Raw genomic sequence first — 23,809 nt, forward strand, 5'->3', positions numbered from 1 at the left:
TCTACGTAATACGTGGAGAACGGTCATACGTTTGCAACGGTATCTCGAAGTCCCAGGTTCTTCATCAAGTCTCATGGAAAAGTCGCGATCGTGTAACGAGTGTCTCTCTCTTTCTCTCTCTCTTGAGATTCACTCTTGGTAACTCAAAAATCCAGCTGTGGTTCACCTTTTTCCATAGCATGCCCTTCTCGGTCCATTGGTATACGTATGGACGTTGCTCGTGATATCTTCTGAGCAAAGAAAGCAGATGGCAACGCGTGAGATTCACCTTTCGATCGAACTCTCATTTTTTCTTTTTCCATCTTTATCAACTCTTCTTAAATTTCGTCTTAATTATGTAAACGAGTATCTTAATCGCGACTACTCGCAGCTGATTTATCTGTCTCATATCAACGGTAAAGAATACTAATTTTGAAAAAAAATAAGAATAATAAAGAATTAGCATTTTTCGTGATTAACTACACATATAAAATCCTCCTTTCGAAGAGAATCGTTTTTCATGACAATACGCGTGATCAAACGTGTCCTTCGAATACAAATTGAATGGAACGTTTAAAGACGTTATCAAAGAAAAGGAAGGCATTGAATCATGAGAGGAGATAACCCCAAAAAAGGAATTTTTCGAGAGAGCATGGAGGTTCAGTTCAAAGACGGTTTAATCAGCGGAAGCCGATCAAAGCTGTAGGATCTCTTTCGCAGGGTCTTCCGGCAGTACGGAAGGATAGTATCTTCATTCGTTGGTTCTCTCTCTCTCTTTCTCTCTCTGTGAATGTTCATATCGGGCTTTTCTTCGCGGCGTTCGCCAGTCACGAAAGAATCGTCGATCGAGTACTTAATCGTGCGTTGGTATTTGGGGTCAACAAGGCGAGAGGAAGAGAAAAGAGAGGAGAGGATGGGGTAGAGAGAAGGGAGAGTTAGACGGAGAAAGGGCGATTCGATGGCGCGTACGCTTAACCGACCGAGTCTCTCTCTACTCACATATACATTTAAGAGATTCAGCCACATGTACACACATTTACATGTACGTACACACATGGTAATCCTTGAACCGCCTTTACTTTGCTTCGAAGTCTCTTCGCATCCAACACCTTTCTCTTCTCTTGCTCTCTTATCCTTTTCCTTCCATTCGCTTCCATATTCTTTCTCTTTATTTCTCTCTCTCTCTCTCTCTCTCTCTTTCTATCTATTTCTATCTTTTCCTTTAACGCGATAATAATTATCTCCTCGATTCTCCCAGTCGCAGGCACAAAGTCACGATACCTTCCTCTCTGTCCCACATCTTCTCGATCATCGTCTCCCAGTCCGTGTTACATCGTAAAAAAAAGCACCTATGATTACTCGCTATCCTTTTTATTCTCATTCGATCGATCAAGCACACTTTCCTCGCGTCTTTCTATTACATTCGTTTCTTTAGCTGTCTCGTTATTTATTTTGAAATAGATTGCGATCAATATTTAAATATATTAAGTCTGTGGGAATAAGAAGTCTATTATTTTCATGTTTATTTAATTTATAATTATTTCATATAATATAATGTATCGAGAATATTGTGAGAAAGAAAAAATTAGTGAGAAAAGTTGTTACAGATATGATAATACTCGTTAATGATCGCAGTTAATTATCGAGTTTGGGATAGATAAAATCATCGTATGGTCAACGATAACGAGATAGAGAAAAAGACGGAGAATCGATGAAAAGTATGATACTGCGAAATAAAGTTGGCGGTTATTGCGGAGTCACGTTGATGGTGTTTCATTGAGGCCACGGAAACTCGTTTAAAAACGAGCGCGGACACTCCTCCGATATATTACTTCATTCACACGCGACAAGAGATATCATCGTAGCGTGGTATCGTAGTTGCTAGCCGAAGTAATACAATGAGCGTGTGTATGCCTTTGCATTTGCTGCTCGTCGAGAGTATATATATATAATTATAACTATGAATGTATCTTTTAAAAGAGATTCCTCGGGCGTTAATCAACATCGGAATGTCTTTGCTCGTGTAACGCCGTTCGAATGATTATAATGACGCTGCGTTATCCTTTCTTATTTAACCCTCCCCTCTAACCCACCTGTCCTCTTTTGCTTTTTACCTCTTCTTTTTGTCATATCGAATGTAAGTGCAAATGACTTTTATTACGTTTATATTTCTCAGAACTTTTTTCTTAACGGTTTATATCGAGCAGTTACTATATCTTGATTAATATGAATAGAATAATAGAAAAAAAAGGGGGGGAAGAATATAAAACAATATAAGTCACAATATTAGTAATCGCGTTTCTCTCCTGGTGTGAGAATAAAATTGACGTAAGAGTTTAATTTACCGTTCGATCGAAGTAAATACATTCAAGATACAATCCGTGCGATCATCTACATGTAATTTCAATATCAAACGAGTTTCGACGTATTGGTATATAAATCGGTTTCTTCGTTTTCCGAAGGGAGTTTGTCTTTAACCTTTAGAGCGGAGGATAAGAGGAGAAAGTACACCGCCTGTTTTAACTAAACGCCGAAGAGGACTTGTTTATTACTCGTTAAGTTGAAAGTCAACATTTCCTCAGACGGTATAATAATTATTAATTAGGTCACTGCGTGGGTGGTGTACTTTACATCTTAATTTTTTGTTTCTTTTAATTTTTCTTTTTTTCTAGCCGTAAGCTCAGAAATGATTGTACGTATATACACGCGCTCGTTTTCTTTCTTTATTTACATTCTCTTTTCGTACATCTGTTCTTTCTCTTTATCTCTATTTCTCTCTTTATCTCTATTTCTCTCTCTCTCTCTCTCGTGTTTTCTGAAATGGGAGAATATCCTCGAGAATACAGGCGTGTCTAAGATAAGTCGCGACAATATTGGACTTTCCCGAGAATACCGTGCCACGACGCCGCCGTATGTTTCGCTTTTTCTAAAGAACCCCTTCGACTCCTCGAAATGTACCTTACCGGATGTTGGAGGAGTCTGATGAGATGTGTGTGCTGATGCTGAGTATTATTTGTCAGTTCTGTCCCGCCAACTTTCTTTTTCATTTTATTTTATTATTTTAGGACCTTCTTATCGTTCGTTCCTGTCATTTCTTATCGTACTTCGTAATATGGTTTCTAATCAAATATTTAAATATACTATATATACAATCTTCTTAATAATATTTTTAAAATGATTATTACGAATGTTTCGTTATTTTAAACTAGCCGTTTTTATATCATTTATAAAATAAAGTTAACCGGGGGTAATTTATTTCATCGGAGCAGCTCATGAGTTGTTCCAGAATCGCGCAATGATAACGACCACGAAATGAAATATTTCGGGTCCGTGGTGGTTCGAGGTCCACACGGTGGCGTAATTTATTCGAACCTGTGAGGTTGAGAAAAGAAAGAAAAGGAAGAGAGAGAAAGAGTCCAAGAGAAAAGACTTTGAGATATAACTTGGGGTCCGAAACAAAGGATAGGCGAAAGGGGTACGGAAGGTTGCAGTGTAAAACGAAGGACTCGAGAAAAGGTCAAAAAAGTTCCTCGGTGTATGGAAGGGTGGGACACGAAGGACAGATCCTACGGTTCGAAGATATTCCAAAGATCTTCGAAAAGGGACTTCGATCTTTTACGTTCGGACAATAAATCGATCGATTTGAATTCTTGGTTCAATTTGATATTAAAACAAATAGATTTAGCCAAATATTTAGCAATATTTAATTATAAATTTAGAAAACATGCAGAAATATTTTGATTAGAACGAATTATCGTCGTGAAAATCGTCGATCATAGCTTTGACATTATTTCATTGGGGAGCACGAAGCAACGCATCAACGATTTCCAGCTGACCTTAAAGTACAACCGAAATTGAGATTATGCTTGCATAATAACGCTCGATCGTATGTCTCGTTACGAACAAAGTGGTCAAAGTCGTGTCGTCCTCTGCTCAGTTCACGTCACTTTCGTACGTGACGAGAATTTCGAGGGACCCTTTGAAGCTTTGATGAGATTCCTCGTTACTCTTCGTTACGTTTTGACTCTCAAAGTCTCGAATCTTTTGTTCCATACATATTTCAGATCACGCGATTAAGAAAAGAAAAAACGTTAGAGTTATTCATTTTTATTTTCATTTTATCTTAATGATCTTGCAAGATAAATATCATCCTTACATTTATATCTTTTCCTTCATTCTTCATTTAATTAAAATAAATAATCCCAGGTAACGGTGTTAACTCGTACTTCCTATATTAATTTGAATTTTAATTCAGAATATCTTTGGATGAATTAGCTCGTAAAATTCGTTCGACGAATAAAAAAAGTATTTTCAATAGTATACGTTTCCGAACGTAAAAGAGAAAAATATATATAAAGAGAGAGAGAGAGAGAGAGAGAGAACAGATGTTAAATATTTTCACCATTTCGCAGCTATACCTAAGATAGTTTTCCCCTTTTATATTGGCTGTGGCCTGAATAAAGGCAGCGCGCACGGCTCGTACGAGCCTCGCCTATGTAACTGTACTTTCATCCGAAGGATCTTCGAAGATACCTTTAACGCTTCAGCGATTCGTAATCTCTCGAATACTATTCCTTTAGCTTAGGGATTTGCCATACGTTCATTACAGGATTGACCTCCCGACGCTCGACGTCTCGCCGTTTCTAACTCTCTCTCTGCTATCTTCGAGCTATTTCTCTAAGCTAACGCAAAGATAAAGTTTTTAAACGGTAACAAGTTTCTTGCACTTATTAATATTTATCTCGACGTTATACCTCCTCTATTGATTTCAATATCGAATGAATAAGATCCCCTGATCGTTTCGCTTCGCCGAGATAAAGTCCGATTGAATTTTTAAACATTATTACATATATCTTTACTCTTATCAATTTAAAACGTTCACGGAGAAGGTCTTTAAATATTCCTCTTCCAAAGGATATTCAAAGTTTTTCTGAATGACTTTGTTATCGAACAACTAACGTTTTCTCTTTCTTCCTCTCTCAAGTCATAAAATCCAAAGCGTGTGCCTGCCTGGCTTATGGTTCAGTCGATGTATCCTTTTTATTTCACACCGCCTACGAGTATCCATAGAAACACAGGGGACAACGACATAGCGTGCGAGAAACTAAAGGACAATCCTTTTAGTAAATTCCTTTTGTTTTCGCACTCTAATGTGTATATATATATATATACCATATACGAGAGATACGTCGACCTTGTTCCATGTAAAATAAAATACATAAAAACTGGTAGAAAAAAAAGGTTAGTGTCTTGCTCGCAGGAGTTATATGTCGTAGTCGATGTCAGTGATGCGGTTAGTATATAGCAGAGACGCTGGAGTCCAGCATATAATGTGGTGCAGGGTGACGATGGTGGTGATGTTGGTGGTGGTGATAGTGCTGGTGGTGGTGGAAAAATGGCGCTGGTGGTGGTGATGGTGTTTGGAGAAGGGGCTTGCCGGGTACCGGCAGATGTTCCTTCCATTCGTCCTGCAGGCCTCTACGCACGGGGCCCCGACTTTGTCTCTCTTTCTCTCTCTTTATAGCAGTGCTGTACAAACTAAGAACATCCACGCTTGCTTGCCGTGCTTTCGTCGCACGCGAAGGAATCGATATTATCGAAGAGAGAACAGCTGCGAACCTTTTCTCCCTCTCGATTGACCGCGGAATCTTTTTTTCCTTCCCCTACGAAGCGAAACCAGCTAGGATCTAGATGCCATTTTATTTCGTTTCCTTCTATTGGAATCTTCGAAGGATATTTAATCTTTTTTTACCTTTACCTTCTTTTCTTTCCTCTTCTTCTTATTCTTCTGCTCCAAGTTGTACAGTCATTATGCGTAGATATTCTTATAGGATGAACAGTGTAATGTGACGATTGATTGAAAATCTATACTTTGATAAAATTTATAATTATACACACACACACACACACAAATTATTTATTTTTATTTATTTATATTTTCATTTCTTTACAGAAAAATAAAGATTTGTCGTAAAATGCAAGTTTATAAATAGAATAATTCGATGTTCTTGTATAGAAAAGAATGTATTAAAACGAGATTGTATTTAATATTGTCATGTGAAATGATTTACCTATGATAACGTTATTTTCGAGTCTCAAATTATGAGGAACACGTTTTAGAAAAGAGTTGGTAGTTTTTTTTGGGCCGTGCTTAAATTGCTCCCTCAAGGAGGCATGCTGTTATCCTATGAGTATACGTAGGTTTGGTTAGGTGGGCAGCCAAAGCGGACAGGTAGGTATAGCTGGGTCCTGGACCAGCCTCTTAAAAACAGTATAGTCAGCTAACGAACGGCCATAAATTGCGCAATAGGAAGGAGGTACGAGCCACTTAGGCGAATATCCGTATAATGCCCATTATAATACAATAGAGTCCCTGTGTCTCTTCGTTCTTTCCCTCTCTCTTTCTCTCGTGGCTCCGGTCGATTCTTAAAAGCGGTGCGCTGGTCTGCTCTTCTTCGACGCCGTTATTCCTGTCCATGGTTGAATATTCGGTCGTTTTGGAGAGAGGAGAAGAGACGAATGGTCTCCTCCGGATACAAGGGGACACCTCGAGCGAACGGACCCAAACTGCTTTTCGTATGTAGGTCTAAAGTTCGACTTACGAATAATTTCTAAATCATCTTCCATAGTTCTCTTATTGTATGCTTTATTATTATTATTCTAAATTAATTGAATATAATTTTCCAAAATTATTCTTAAATATTATTATAATACGTACGTAAACGTACTTGTTCCTAATGTTATTTATTTAAAAGAAAAAGAAAAAATAATTTTGAATGACCGCGTCATAGGTTTATTTTTCTTTTGGATTGAAAAACATGCGCTCTTCGACATTTTTTCTCGTCGGAAACGTGCGATTTCGTAATGATCATTATCGGATGGCACGCCGAGAGTCATTGCTATCGAGTTTGATGGGCGTGCATCTACGAAAAAGTCGCAGTGATATTCTTTCGAGGGCAAAGCCGATGAGTCCCGCACATTTCCTTGTCCACTTCTTCTCCCGCGTCGCTGTCGGTGGTCTTCAAAGAGGACGGTGCTCATCGAAGGAAGATGCCATTATCGTCGGCACGTAGCGACGACCACCATAATTGCGTTCCTTTCCAAGTTGCGAAGAGTACATACATACTTACTACATATACAGACTATAGATATCTAATACTTGAAAACTTGCGAATACGATTGGTGTGTTCGCTTTAAAATGGCTGCTATTGATTCTATTTATGGATTATTATTATTATTATTACGAGCAAAGATGCTCACAATCGATTAACTAGTACACACTACTTTCTCTCCTTCTCCTTCTTTATCGTGTTACGATTCTATTTAAAGCGGAAAACGGCTGCGTGTTTTACGTAGTCACCCTCTATGAACCACTTGTTGCTTACAGTTCTAAGGAGTTGTGTTATTAAATTCGTTTACGAATGTTCACGTATTGCGTGCAGGGTAATTAGAAAGTTTATTGATATTAACTTCACTTTATTCTGTGTATTGAAAATTAAAAAATAATTTGTTATTAGTTATTTTATATCGAAATTTATTATTTCGTATTAATTTAATTACGTAGATATAAGCTAAATTATGATACCAATAATAAGTAAGATACTTAAATATTATCATTGTGATTTGAATAAGTATTGCATTTACTTGTCAATGTAGAGAATAATATGATAAAACATGAGTCAGTTTTATATTTTTGAAGATTGTAGTAAAATATATTCGCGATTAAGACAAATTAGTTTAATCAGGTACAATATATGTCAGAAGACAGGTCCGATATTTTGCAAGTAAGCCATAATTTGTCGATGGATTTATCATGCGAATGTAATTACGTGAAGATTCACCTTGCAACAGATTCTTTTTTCGTTATCGTACTTTATTTCGGTCTCGAAGTGGGTAGAGAAAAAGAGGATGCGCAAGGAAGATGAAGAAAGAAAGAACGAAAGTCCGGTACGAGGCCTTCGAACCACTTACGTATCGAGTGTCGAAGAAGGTATCGAATAACAGACATTCCTTGCAGACGTTCCAAGAGAACTCTCGCATCCAATGGATTTTCTTCCAGCATCTGCGCTTATTATAATCGAAATACAAGTCGACGATATGCGCCGATAATCTCGTTCCGTGGGTCACGCTAACGCACACAGCTAGGAAATTTAAATAAAACATTTTCAATCGAACGAATTTCGTCAAATACGAATAACGAGACAAATATAACTTTTTCATTTAATATCGTATTAAATCTCATCCTTTTTTTTTTCTAATCTCTTCGAACGAATCTTAAATCAATTACAATTACATAACGGATCGATAATTTCGCATAACAAGAAAAAGTTTATGGGGATATTAATTTAGATTACTGTCTTATATTCTTCAATCTTAATTTTTAAACGATACGAAAGATTTAACAGCGAGCTTGCGAAGAAAAGAAGTTAACGAATCTATAGAAGATAATAAAAATAATAAGAAAAGAAATGATAATAATAATAATAATAATAATAATAAAACGAACATATTTCGAAGCAGGTCCATAAATCGCAATCATGCCGAGCTGCCAAGGAAATTTCGTGATAATTTAACAAATGACTACAGCAGTGGACCGTCGGGTATATACCGTTGCTTAAAAAAAAAACAAAAAAAACAAAATAAAAAAATAAAAAAGAAAAAGAAAACGCAAGAAAAAAGCGAATTCGCGATCGAACGAGCGTTGATTAAAAAATCGACAAGGTGAAAGTCGCAAATCAAAGTGCGAAGTAAGAGGAAAATACTCGCGTAGGTATCTGTCTTAAGTAATTTATTAAATGATAAATTAAGTTTAACGTTACTTAGAATGTCTATTTGAAGAAATTATTTGTTCGTGAGTTTTCAATGGTGGTTGAATTCTTGAAAGAGTATTTCAAGTTATGTCGTGATCTCGAGAAATCTTTTCGTTCGATATACGAACGCACCGTAAAAGTCCTTCGAAAGAAAAAGAGAGAGAGAGAGAGAGAGAAAAATAGAGAAAAAGGGAAGTAAAAAGGGACGAAAAGAGACGAAGAGCAAATACCTAACTCTCTTCGATGTGGTCGAGAAAGCTCACCTTATACGATCCTCTTCGCGTTTTGTTGTGCCTCTTCGAGCCTCAAACCTGTCCTTAGGAAGGGTATACATTGTTGAAAATATAAGGGAGAAGATAAAAACGATCGGCTCCTCGTCGTTCCGAAGATGGGTAGCTCAGTGAAGAGTAAAATCGAAAGAGACTCTTTCTTCTCTATTTCTTCATCTATTCTTTCAATGTAATAATAGAATTTATTTGAAACAAGAAAGATAATGATAAGTTAAATAAAACGTTATAATTTAATAGGTTTTAATCTTGACAGTTCCATTGAAAATTAAAATAAAATATGTATTTTCAATGATTGTTCAAAGAACAATGCATAGACAGTGAACTCTTAATCAATGAATGGAAGTATTGAATGAACTTCAATGAGTCACCAGTACATTGAGAGAACTAATATATAAGTAAACGTCTCTTGATAATGCCATCTATTCGAGGATGGTATATAAAGGGCACGCGATAGACGATAGAGTTTTTATCGTTAACCTATCGTCCAATTGAAAGATTTTCTTCTTTAGTGGAATAGGAAAAGTAGCAAAGTGGTAGTAGAAATGTGCTAAAACAAATCGAAGAGGGATGGTAAAATGGTTAGGGAATAGTTAAAGGAGTGTGGATAATTTATAATAAATAAAGACTAAACGAGTAATCGTAGAGGCTTTCGAAATAGAGCCGAGTAGGATCGAAGGAAGTAAGAAAAAGTGGTATAACGCAGTTTCGTTGACGTTGACGACGACGAGCTAAGCGATTTTCTCTCCTTTTAGTGGCACGCTACGTTAACTCGGTGCGTCCGTACGGAGATGCAACAAGACGATTCGAGTCCCTCCTCTATCGAAGGAGTTAGAAACGCGAGTTCCCTCGGGCCAAATATGGCACAAACGAGCTCTACTTCTTGCGCAATGCGGGAGTCCAAGATAGAGTACATGTACACACCGATCGCTGGATAATTTCCTGTCCAGTCTTTCGTATGCACGATCGCTTCTGAAATACGTTTCCTTGTGTGTGCATACATACTTATACTGGCCCTGATTGTGAGTGCACTTCTAACTAAGTAATCCTTATCTTCGTTGTATCGGTAATATCCTTAAAATGTGTTGAGAGCAATCGTCTAGATGTATAAATGAATGCGAGCTAAAGATCCGGTTGGTAGAGTTAAAGAATTGCTAAGTAACCGATTTGACTTGTTTTTTTCTTTTTTTTCTTTAAATTAAAATGGTGGTTAAAGTAACGTAAAGAAAATCGATTTCACAGAAATATAGGTAATTAGAGAAAGAATTTTATAGTTTTCTTGGATATACAAAGTACTTTCTTTTTAAAGCATTCTTGAGGACAAAGAAACCCAGATCGAGATCGTTCGGTGACCCTAAAAACATCGGATGATATTGAAGAAAACGGTACGCATACATATACATAAGAAATGCAGGGGAAAGCAACGGGAGACGAGGGTGGAATGTAAGTAGGGCGGTGACGAGAAGACTGAGTGAAAGAGAAAGAGAAAGAGAAAGAGAGAAGAGAGAAGAGTTCGATTCAACGATGTAGTCTTCCTGTCCCATCGAAATTCCACGGTGGTCCAGGATAATCCACCCGCTGCGAGGACGACGACAAGGGAAGGTTTGTTGGAAGGGCATCGGGCCCAGTAGGCGGTATTTTTATCGAGCTTTTCGACTCGTACATTTTCTGCGAGCTTGTCCTTTTCTTCTTCTGCTTCTTCGTCTTCTTCTTCTTCTTCTTTTCGATGACGAGGTGCGCACGCGCGCCCGCGCGACCACGGGACCTGAATTCACGTAATTGTGATTAATGGGCCCGCTAATACGAGCTAGCCAGTCGACTTCGAGAATCCTGTGCAGGGAACGGCGTCGAACGATTTCGAATCTGCATCGTCGTCCTTTCGACATAATCCTGCTGGTCCGCAATGATGAACATTTTTAGATCCTACCAGCCACTCCTTTCACTTTACATCTTTTTTATTCGTTTCTGTTCTTAGCTAACATAAGTTGAATCGATTTTTCATGATGCAGATGTAAAGTAAAAAAAACAAAAAAAGCTACATATATACACGTGCACTTTAAAGCAATCGCGTTATCTCGATCATGATCCAAATGAATGAAATCGGCACAGTGGAGAGAAGGGCCATTCGAATGGAAATATAAAAGCGAGCTGACTCCTTCGAATTCATTGGCAAGCATGGAAAAGTTTATAATTAGTTCGGAGAAGTGCAACAGGTGTTGTTCAATCTCGGATTCTAACTCCTTCGAATTTCATTCATCGACCTGAGTGATATTTAGTTGGATGAGTAGAGATTATAAGAAAGAGAGAGGCTGAAACGTTTCCTTCTTGGCGAGCTGCCAATGAGAGTGAATTGTCGGCGTAGGGGAAGCCGAGAAAGAGAAAGATGAAGAGAATGAGAGATAGATACAGGTTAGGTTAGAAACGAAAGAGACTGAAAGGAGAGCTGAAAGGTGAAGCAGAGAAGGTGAAACAGAGAGAAGGTGGGGGAAGTTATTCTTTCGCGTAGTGTGTCTGTTCCGGGAAAACTTAAACGAATACGAACCTGGCACAGCGTATTCGAGAATTCAGTGGCCATTCTTCCGGCTGTAAAATTCTACAAATTTTTTCTCTCTTATCGTTTCTTTATCTTTTATTTCTCGGTAAGGTTTCTTGAAAGGGTTTGTAAGACAACGCAACGACCGATTATGGTACTCGCTCCGATCATTCTTCTTCGGTACTGCTTCTTTGATGTAATCGACTTTTTGTTGGCTCGTTAAATCGTTTTCATCGTCACGTCTTTCAATCGATCGTTCGATCGTGCTGCTATTTTAAATTTAAATATCATTGATATATGATTGCTGCAAAAGAACAAGATAACCGAGTAGTACCAACTTACGTATGCGTGTTAACGTAACTATTATATACTAATGAACATTCTTATTAATTTATTATTAGATAATGGTGCGAATCGATTAATTTTATCGAACGATTATGTAAGAATACGAAACATGGAAGTATTATATAAATTAATTGTCCTTTTTTTCCATGAAATCTATTTTATAATCCTACTTGAATTGAATAAAATATGTTTCCTCTTCTTCGTGTTTTTTTTTTTTTTTGGGCGAACTTCCATTTTGTTTACATACTTTCTCGCGCATTAATTATTTCGAGAGTTCTCGAGATAGCTAACTTGCGATCGTAGTATAAACGAATGCGGACAAATCTTGATATTCTCCAAGTGGAGTTAGCAACATCAACTTACGCTATCCACGCAAGACATTTGCGAGTCTTGACCCCAGACAAGGTGCTGGAACAACGACCTTTTGCAAATGTTGAATCACGAATTGTAAAAGTGATCTTTCACTATGGCAGAGAAGGTGAATAATCGCATCGGAAGTCGAACGAAGAAGCCGTGGATCGTTCCGTTCATCGTGATACGATAATACGAGCAAAACCGCCACTTCGAGATATCGATTACATAAGCAGTGCTGAATCGTGACTCGTGAATGTGTTCTTCCTTTCATACACAACCTATATATACATATAGACATTATATTTTATTTGTAAGTATTCATTGAAACAACGTAAAGTTCAAAAAGTGTCCTCAAATATGTCATTATAACATAATTCCATCTAATAATTGAACTTTTATATTCTTTTATTACTATCACATAATTATAGGAAATAGAACAGACAAACATATTCGGTGATCCCATTAACCGATTAACACAATGGTTGCGTTTATGTTGCATTTATTTTTTTCCATAAAATATCATCAATTAGATAGTCCTAACATTTTCATTTTTTTTCTTTATAAATTTTACCCTCATAATATATTTTATTTTATATTATTTTATTGAATAGTACATAATTAGTAAAATAACATAAAATAAAAAATATCACGCAAATAAAATTATTAATAAAAATAAAGAACCTTTTTTTTCGTCGACTTAATAATTATGAACACTTCCTTGTCATCTTCAAAATTCGTTGTCCTGCTTATTGACCTTAACCTATTCTTTTCGATCATCAAAATGTCACATCGCTCGCATACGAGAGAATTCTCGTAGATGGACTATAAAAAAATGAAGGCCTCCCAACATCGGTCTCTTTCGCTGGTGTAACTTGCCTCACTGATTAATTTACGAGCGATGCTTGGTCGAAGGAACGAAGCGTTTAAATACGCGCGCTTTCATGCGCCGCGTGTCTTTATGACGTAAAGCGTGCTCGCACGAATACACATACGCATGTGTAGAAATATGTGTGTGTGTGTGTATACGTGTATGTGTACGAAGTTCTACCAGCTACGAGATTCTTTAGATCTATGCTTGAATCATTCATCGGTTGGTTACTCGCCGTTCACGACGTGTCTTCCCTCTCCACCCCCTCACCCCATCGACCTTTATGTCTCTCTCTCTCTCTCTTTTCTTCGTAAGGCATCGTAAGCTTCGAATAAACGCGCTTTACGCAAGCGCCATGGAGTTTTCGCACGTTCTATGCCTCGAGATCCTAGCAGAGAATCCTTGCTGCCGATGTTCTTCGTGTTTACACGAACGCGTGGGCCTAGAAATACGCGAGCGTACACATTATCGACTTCCTTTTAAATTCTTTCCTTTATTTCCTTTTATCTTACATTAGGTATTCTCGTCTTTAGTTATTTCCGATCGATTTTCACTTTTAACGATTAGATCGTATAACAGATAATTATTTACATAAATTTGTATATTAAATGAGAAATTTGTATTACACGATCCCTTTATTTCTTTCATTTATCTAATTAAAATGTTTTCTGTTTTTTTTTTTTTAATAAAAAACATTACATTGATTTATTGTTTTTTGTATTTCTTTCATTTATATAATTAAAATGATTTTTGTTGTTAATTAAAAAACATTATATTGTTCTATTTTTTCGAGAAAAAAAAGAAATAAAAAAGTAATTAGAATATAAGTAGAGCAAACGAAAGCGAATCTTGGAATATTAATTTATTTCATCTCGACGAGCAAGCTTTCAGTTTTTGTCCAACTTTCATTTAATAACATCAGTCTTAGTTGCTGTTAATTCATTTTAAGCGAAACTAACGAACGTGCACGTTATCGCGTGAAAATAAAATCGGAAAGTATGAACGGCGTTTATGTACATATGCTTGAAGAATATTATAACGAACCGTGCGTATTTTAATTAGAACAGTAGTAAAAAGGTTGGTATTTGGTGGTGGTATAGAGTAAGAATACATATAGAAAAGTTTAATGCATGTGAACCAAACGAAACGGCATAGTAGTCAAGAGGCAAAAGGCATATTCTCGCTCGCTTTCGTGGTGCAATTTGCGCGGAGCTTCCATTATTAGCGCGAGCGCAAATTAATTTTACGGACGAGCAGGAAGGAAGGCATAAATTCAACGCTGGCTTTCTCTCTCGCCGTGGCAATTTACTCTGGAATTGAAACAGTTAAAGCTACTTTTTTTTTTTTTCAGGACAATGCAGATTATATGGCGTGGGTGTGTGTGCTTTCAGTTTATAGAAGTAAGCGAGACCGAGAGAAAGGGAGAGGAGAGAGAGAGATAGCATTCACTCAACTAATCGTACGGCATGCATAATTAAATGACACGTTCTCTTTTCTTAATGACGCAGTTTTTCGTGCGTTTTCATATTCCTGAATTTGCGTAACCCGTGCGATATAATTATAACCACGCTCTATCACTCGCGTAACTCGCTTGGAGAATATATTTTAAACTAGTTTTTGTGTAAATGGTTCGAATGATAAGAAAATATATGATTATACTTCTTTTTTAATATAATCGAATCTAACCGAACGCGTTTCACGTGATATCTCACAAGTTCATTGAATTGTAACTACGAAAAGGAACGTAAATAAATAGATTCAGTCAGATCCTTATGAAAATATATTTCTACCTTTCACTCGAAAGATTAGAAACAAACTGTCAGAGGTTAGTTGCACGTCGATCAATATCTATCCTTTTGATAGCAAGCAAGTGTCTACACTACCCACGGACGGAAATCCTGACACGAATCTTACAAAAATCATTCGTCCTACGTACAATCGAATTAAATTTCATGTGTCGAGACTTATTACATAGGACGGGTGTTTAGCACGTGTAGAAGACAACGAACGACGAATACGACACAACAGAGGAAACGGTGGATTTGTCACGAAGGCAGTTTGGTTTAACTGATCTCATCCGTCTTGTCGCGGACATTGGCAAACCGACGCGTGCATTTCGTCCTCCTCTTCGTTGTTGTCGTTCGCAACTTGTGTCTTCTTCTTCGATATATGTATATATGTATTTCTATGTGTGTTTGCGTGACTCGGCGTAGCCCTCTTCTTCTCGTTACAGGAGCACATAGATTGAATCGTCGTTGTATGCTCTTCTTTCTTTCTTTCTCTTTCTCCCTAACACGTAGCTACGCCATCGTCACGAACCAGCGCGGCCATCGTCGTCGCGTCGTGTGACTTCAATGACCACAAACGTGTCGGGGAATTATAAATTGAGATCGGCCTTACTCGGCATCGAGCGTGCAAAGCGACGACTGACTCTCTTTTCCCTGCTTCTCGAGTTGCTTCTCACAAATTTCCACAATAATACACCTGTCGATCATTTTTTATTTCTTTTCCTCGTGAGTTTGTCTTTTCTTTAGATTCTTTTTTTTTTCAATGTAAGTTTTTTTTTCTCGATGAAAACCTAATATACGTGTTACTCACTTAGCATTAACTATAAACATTTTTATTTACTATTGAGTAGTTATTATCTCTGACGTACTATTATTATTATTATTAGTTATTATACAATGGTTTAGATGTTCTTTCTGAATTCAAGTACCGAATTTGATTAACTAATAATAAGTTACGAATCGTATATCTTTATTATTACAAATTATAAAGGCTCTCTAGCTAATAGTAATTTGCAATTGTATGAGGTTATTCCAAGACTATTGGTTTAACAAATGATATTCAATTCACAAGAAACGATTCGTTCCGTGACAAAACTTGCATAATCGATCTTAAAGTTCTGCCAACGAAATAGGCAACGTCTCTCTCTCTCTCTCTCTCTCTCTCTTATTTCTTTTCTAATGCGAGTTGCGTATACTTACGAAAATTCGAAAGCGTATTTATCTTTTTCTCTTCTTACCCTTTTGTGTTAGCGTGAATTTCATCGACGGTTAAAGCGATCGTGTCGCGAACGCGAAGGACTTTGGTCGTTCTCGTCGTCACAATGACATTTTCGAGCGTTTAGAACGAGTCTCTCTTTTTCGCATTTTACGCCCACGCAATATACCCATAATAACCTCTTGTATTTATGTATATATTATGTCAAGAGTGTTGGATTACACGACGATACCTTCCATCCTTCTTTTCTTATTTCCATTCGCTATTAATAATATACTCAGCCATTAATCACTATAGCTTCGAATATCAAAACCACCGGGATAAGATTCATTGAAACGTATCCTTGTCGAGCATCCACTCGAATAACAGTCGGGAATTTATGCGTGAAACGAGCCACGACACGATTCTCCTTCTTTACATACGTATTAGACACGAAGGAAAAGGAACACCTCTTTGCGAGATCGTCAACTTCCTCTTTTCCCCATACTACTACACTTAACATCTGTCACGTAAATCGGCGTTAAAGTTAAAAAAACCGATTATGCGAGTATTTTATTCCGCGAGCATTGACTCAGATCGTTAGAGGTAAATTCGAGAAAGTTAGGAATCACTTAACGCTATCCAGGATCGAAGGTCACGCAGACAAACACGTAGGACCCTATAGGGCTGTGTACCCTGATAAAACATAAGTACAACGTGCTCGTCGAGTCTTACCTCCCACCTTTCTTTTCTCTTTCTCTCTCTCTTTCTCACACGCATACACACACGCGTGCACTCTCTCTCATTCGTTGCCCTTAAGCAGTTATTTGCCGCGTTGTTATTATAGCAACACTGGCGTGTGTCCATTAGTCTTGCGACGTAGTTTATGCGAAGATACGTTACGTTAATCGAGCTCCTAACACGCGCTTTCCGCGCGTGTGATTTAGTTCGAGTCTTATCGAATCGCTAACATCATCGTGTAGAGAGAAAAAGAGAGAGAGAGAGAGAGAGAGATAGAGGATGTACTCGTAGAAATACGCACGAAACGTGCTCTAAAGAACAGAACGGAAATCTCACATGCAAATTCTCTTAATCGATGCCTAGGAACGAAAACGCGTGCAGCGAGTTCGATGTTACCTAGCGTCATCGTTTTATAGAAATATTTAATATTCCATATTATTTTTTAAGATCAGTATCTACCAGGCAACTTTATGAGAAACCAAACGTGAAAGAAAATAAATTATCAGGATTAAATAATTGATTTTTCTTCTATCTCCTTGTTTATTTTAATTTGTACTTTATTTGATTTAAATTTTATTTATATAAATTATCATTAACAATAATTCGTATAATTTCTATAAATAATTATCACAATTGTCGTAATTTGTATAAGTAATTTTTTATTAGTCATAATCATCTTTAAATACAATCCATTTGTTTTCATAAATATTTCATTTCCTTATAATTCGTTTATCACGTAAAGTTTATTTATTGTAAGTATCGTTCAGAATATTCTTTCTCTCACGGAAGTAGAACCGCATCGATCTAACAATAAGATCAAGTTCGAGGATTCCTTCATGTTTACAGCCCTTTCACCATGTCCTCGCGTTCCTTTAAAAGTAGTCACGAAATACGAAAGGGTTCACTTACCCTTCTTCTTCCCTCTTCTTTTTCCATTCCACACCTTTCTATCTTCTTCGAAGGGGTTACACGAAAATTCACTTTGCGTGCCGTGTCAAAGGTTCTTTTAGGATTCGTGCGCACTTTCTTCTTCTTCTTCTTCTTCTTCTTCTTCCCTTCTCTCTCTCTTTCTTTTCCTCTTTTTTTCTCTCACTCTTCTTCCCATATACTCGAAGCGTACTTTAATTGCTACTTCGATAAATGAAGGTTCGGGTAGCATATATTTTCTTTTCTCTGCATAAGAAGGAGCATATGTCTCCACGATTGTGTGTCCACCATTTTTAATTCATTGTCTTAGAATTCTTTTTCTCCATTTATAAAATTAAACATTGTCAAATATTTTCTATCAAACATGTTTCAAATTGTATCATAATATTTGGTTGGATTATAAATGATCTCTAAATATAAATTAATTGAAATTCCAAATGATGACTTTATGTTGTTTTGATTAATTTCAGGTTTCGTCTCGTGTTCACCGAGTCCTTGCAAGAATGGTGGAATTTGCACGTCAACGGCACGAGAGGAATTTCATTGCAAGTAAGTGACGATAAAATTATACACACGGAAAATGTTGTTTTACATTGCTAATAAATATAAACAATACTACATCGATTATTAATTCAATGTTAGTTGAAAGTACTTCGGCTATTACTTCCGCCATTCCTTGGCGAATTATTAATCTCGAGAAAATTGTAAAAAAAAAAAAGTTCTTTCGACGCGTTGAAATGCTGCAAGGAAGAGTTGCATGCCAGCTTAGCGATACGCGAAAAGGCACAAGGCGGCGTCAAGAGGAAGAAGGGGGGAAGGGGGCGAGAGAACCGGACGTATCGCGGCCTCCCACGCGGAAAGAATGAGAAACGAGGGAAAAGAGGAAAAGGGTGGAAGAGGATGGTCGAAAAATAAAAAGATGAAAAACCATATTTCCTTAATTCTCTTTCAAAATAGGAAATTGTCTTTTGTTTGCAATTTCTAAAGAAAAATTATTAATATCATATATATACATATATACGCATATTTACATTCAAATGATTTATACATAATTTATATTATTTAATAGTTGGATAATTTCAATGGCATTTAAAATTATTTAAACTATCAGAATTTTGGAAAAAACATTTTTATTTATTCTATTAATGACATATTGACCATTATTGTTAACAATTTGTTTTCATCTTAAAAATAGTTTTTCAATTTCCAACGAAGAAAATGCTCTGCTTTTATAACGCAAAAGAATTATACAACGACTTAATATACACACACATATTTATTTATATTTATATGATTTTTATTATCATAATTATATGTACGATAAACTTTAGAAAAAGTATGAAACAAAGGGAAAAGATTATTGAGTAAATATTTTCTTAAATAAAACAACGAGTTACTTCGTGTGTGTTATTCAGATTTTGGTAGATCTTAATAGTCACTTTGGCTCGTATCGTGGTCGCATCATGATCGCATCATGATCGCGTCATGATCGCATCATGATCCGAGCATCGTGATCGCGGTCCGATACGTGAGTGCCGAAGGGCTCGCGATCACCATGGATAATTGGAAAATTATCCTTCTGCTTTTCTCCGTAAATCGTTACTTCGAAATGTGGCCTAATGCTTGGCGTTGCCGATTTTCCGCTTATTCCGTTAAAGACAATCGAACGAGCTCTCTCTTTTCGATCTCGTTTGCTTGGGAACCATAATTGACGACGAGACGAGAAACAATAAAAACGGCAGCAGCAAATAAGATGATAAAAGAGACCAGTTAGATTTTTTCATTGATAATCTCTTTATCGTGGACACGTTCGAAGAATAAAAAATACTTTCGAGTTCGATTCTTTCGAAAGATCGTTTCGATTCTATCTCGTTTAACTCGCAATATCGACGAGACGTAATATCGAACGCGACCGGTTTGGGAGGTGGACGCTACGGAATGGGATGCTGCGATGGACTGGAGATGAGCTTGGATACGGTAATAGCGGTAATAATCGGCAGTCGTGACCCGAAGACGCATCTGAATTACTTCCAATTCAAGACATCGGAGATTTCACTTTTCTATCTGTCATTTTTTTTTCATGCTTTTATAGTTTATCTATCTTCTTTCAAACGATTACGTTTTTGATCTGATACTAATACATTTTAAATGGAAATTACTGCAGACTGGAATACAATTAACGGAGTGTTCTTTCTTTTTTTTTATCAAGGAAAACGCAAAAAATGACTTCTCATAGGAACTCGAAAGAATTTTACCCTTCCGAACCTGTCCTCCCTTTCTTTTCTCTCCTTTCACATTACTCTATACATATACCGTTATTATATGACGTGACCACCTTCTCTGTACCTCCTTTGCCATTCTTTCATCTTTCTTATTATCGTTATTATTCTGCTGTTGACCGGTATCCAGACAACTTCGCGTAACCAGCAACCGTTCGGCCATGCGAGTCGAACTTGAACCACATTTAGTTATCCTACATTTCGAGTTACTTCCATTGCGCATAATTTTTATTCCACAATTTTCCTATCGACGATTCTTACTCATTGTATTTAAGAATAATCTTTATTATCGATGTTAAATAAAAGATTGACGCGCATTTTATTCTTGAGAAATTGTAAATAAACAAAAAATTCGTGAATGAATATCTGTATCTGGGATTAAATTCGTGTAATTTTCGTTACACTTTTGCAATCTAATGTAAGTATTTCTCGAGTTGTTGTTATAGGACGGTGTGTCTTTATAGCGATTCAAACGTGCCGTAATATTCAGGGTATTAGGTTTAATTGCAAGTCCGAGATTGACGGTACGGAACGTATTACAGCCCTCGTGACCTCGACTGTGTCTAATCTCTAGCCATCTAAGCTTTAGCCACCTTTCCGGCTTTGCAGAGCTACTTGGATTCTCTACTCTTATTTCATTCTCTCTTTCTCTCAATTTACTCTTATCTTGAGCACACGCCGCATCAACGCCTACGTCCACTAGTGTTAACTCAGCTTGCTCATACGTGGCCGTCCAAAGTAATTTTCTTACGAATCAAGACTCGAGATTAATTTGTTTCTCTTTTCAACGAAAATCTCTTGCGTATTTTCTCGGAAAAAAAATGTGAACAATTTGTATTCTCATTTTCCAAGTATTAATTATATTTATTATTAATATTACATTTATAGTATAATTATACTATACATGTATACTTTATATATTTGATGCATAAAATTTGAACTTTCACATTCTATTATTTGTTTTCTTTTCAAGACACGAACAAAATTCTTTTATAAAGAGTTGAATTAACTGAAATGTATTATTATTAAAATCATCGATCTTTTTATTTTATTTTTATATTTACATTCCACACGCACACATATCACATGTACAAAATATAGTCGTCGTTTATACGATGAGCATCCAAACTGGACAGCGAAAAAAAAAGGGACACCTAAAATATTCGAGTAGCTCCTAATCGAAGTTATTTTATGGTACTTATCGAACTTGCTTAACCGCCTCGACGTAGATGGCGAGTGAGTTTCGGTCGTTCGTAAGATAATGCAACAAAATTAATTATTTAATTAGTGGTTTACCCATGCACAAGGCGGAGCAAGGCTCCAAGTTTTCAGCTTTACGGTTTGCAATTTTACGAAGGTATGCGCAACTTTGGCGAATAAAAATGTTAAGATAAAAACTCTTGGTATTATCCCCAGACAATTATATATAAAACGGATCGGTGAAAATCAAAATGAAAGTAAATAAGAAAAAACACGTTTGCTATGTCTTACGTAGCGTTTAATTGGATTACGGCGTTAAAAAAGTAGAAAAACATTATAAAGAAAAAATAATCAACTGTATTTCGTCGATAAATATTTTTTAATTTAAAGAAGAAAAATTAACATTGCCGTATTATTTTTCTCGTTAAGGATAAAATATTTTAGGGTTACTGTCCCGTTAGTCGATTAACCATAAACAAAATCGACAGGAAAAGAAACCTACTTCCTATATCGTATTTCAGATCTTATATGCCAAATACATCGATAAATTGTATTTTATTTTATTTATATATTGGATTGATTATTTAATTGATTATTTATTTGAATACATTAAATAAATATTGGAACAAAATATTTATAAAAGAAGAAGAAGAAAATGCAAATGCATGTAACTGAATATTTTGATAACTTCTTGCAAGAAAGCTTTGTAAAAAAAAAAGAAAAAAAAAGAACAACAACGAATGATGAACGTTAAAGCTTTAGTTCAATGTATCCTCTGAAAGATAAGCCAACAATCAGGGTTTAGTTTTGTGCACGATCGTCCATAAATATCCCCTTCCAGTTTTCGTGATATGTCCCTCCCATAATCCAATAGAATAACAAATTTAGCCAGTGGCACTTGACAATATGGCAAGTTAAAGCAACCGCCGAGCGGATGCGAGGGGTCGTGCACAATGGAGCAGAAAGCACCCCCTCCTCTTTCTCCCTCTTTTTCTCTCTTTCTTTCTTTCTCTTTCGGACGAGCACGTTTCATAGTTTCGCGTGCACGTGCGTGCAAAAGCGCACGCCTCGCTTCGCCATGGAAAGAAGAAGGATTCATGCCAGCCAGCCGGAGGCTGTGCTATACCTATATACGTACAATGTGCACTTGTGCATTTATGCGTTTTCACGCGAGTGTCCAGCTCGTGCTTGCGTCTCTTCCGCATATACAACACACATATATATATACGTATATACGGATATAACAGTCCCGTGTGTATCGAGCCGTCGACAGGTCACGTGTCCGACCACGTGACCCCCATGGACCTTTCTTCCATAGTTTCTCGAGCGCCATATCGACTCGTTTCTTTTTCTTCAAAAGGGCTCCACGAGTTGAGAATAACAATATTGTTTTTCCATTTCCTACATTTCTACCTACCCTTTCATTGAAATCCGATTTGTCTTTTCCTATCGAATATTATCGATCAATTTTGTACGATGTTTATTTCATGAAATTATTATATTTGTTTTGAGGAAAATAATTTGAGAGAAGAAGTTTATGTAAGTAGGTCTATCAACAAATTTTGTTCAGTTTGAAATAAAAAGATAATTAATTGTTATAAGTATTATATGTTAAATTGAGTTATTAATAGTCATTGGTAATATTTAATTAACATTAATATTTACTACCCTTTTCTTGCCTTTATGGAAGCTTCTAAATTCTTCTCTGATATTTGAATTAAATCTTTGGAAGTTAAAAATTGACTCAAACCAATATAAATTTTCGGTTAATTTAATATATACAGTCACGTGCGCTTGACCGTTATTTCAAGAAATTTTTTTTAAGATTCAGCCCCTTCTTTCATGCTTGCAACCCACAGTGTACGGAAGGGTTCATCCAACGGGGTAACATATGTACGATGATGGATGATGATAGGCATGCACCCCTTCCCTTCACAGGGCACTCTTCGTTAGGGGTATATGGTTGAGTCTCGCGTTTCCGTTCAAACTATACTTTATAGCCGAAATGGTCGCAACAATAGTCGTTACAGGGGTAACCACCCAGGGTTCGAAAATCCTCTCTGCCAATAGATTTCTTCAACTCGCTTGGGATTCGTGCAAATGTTTTTCTTTGGTTCGAATGTGCACGCCCTTTCTCTCTCTCTCTCTCTCTCTTTCTCTCCCTTTCTGATGCTCACATTTCTTGTTTCTTTTTGTTTTGATAACATTTTTATAATATTAAAAAATTATCTATTCATCTCTCATTTATTATTACTATGAATGAAATTCATGAAAAACCCATATTCGAGTTTCAAAATGGTTGATGAACAAAATCCTACTCGCACATAAAATAATATACCTTTAATGATTTACCATTAGTTTATTATGATAAATAGGACAATACTTTTTATTACAACGGATAAAGTACCCGCATATTTTCCTTTTTAACGTGCTTTTTTTTATCCCCTTTTCTTCTTTTTCGTTATTACAAACATGTTGGTGGTTCCTTATATTCATTCGTATTC

General features: G+C 36.5%; 1 protein-coding gene across 2 annotated transcripts in view; it reads left to right on the top strand.

The window, feature by feature from the left end:
* Nucleotides 1-23,809, top strand: part of LOC122521571 (neurogenic locus Notch protein) — a 174,411-nt gene that overhangs the window by 12,515 nt on the left and 138,087 nt on the right. For both annotated transcript variants that reach the window (XM_043642440.1, XM_043642485.1), the window contains exon 2: nucleotides 18,297-18,375. In XM_043642440.1, the coding sequence (XP_043498375.1) occupies nucleotides 18,297-18,375 (79 nt within the window). The remainder of the gene's footprint in view (nucleotides 1-18,296; nucleotides 18,376-23,809) is intronic.

Source organism: Polistes fuscatus, unplaced genomic scaffold (genome assembly GCF_010416935.1).
Source record: "Polistes fuscatus isolate 324 unplaced genomic scaffold, CU_Pfus_HIC Scaffold1, whole genome shotgun sequence".
Lineage (NCBI taxonomy): Eukaryota > Metazoa > Arthropoda > Insecta > Hymenoptera > Vespidae > Polistes > Polistes fuscatus.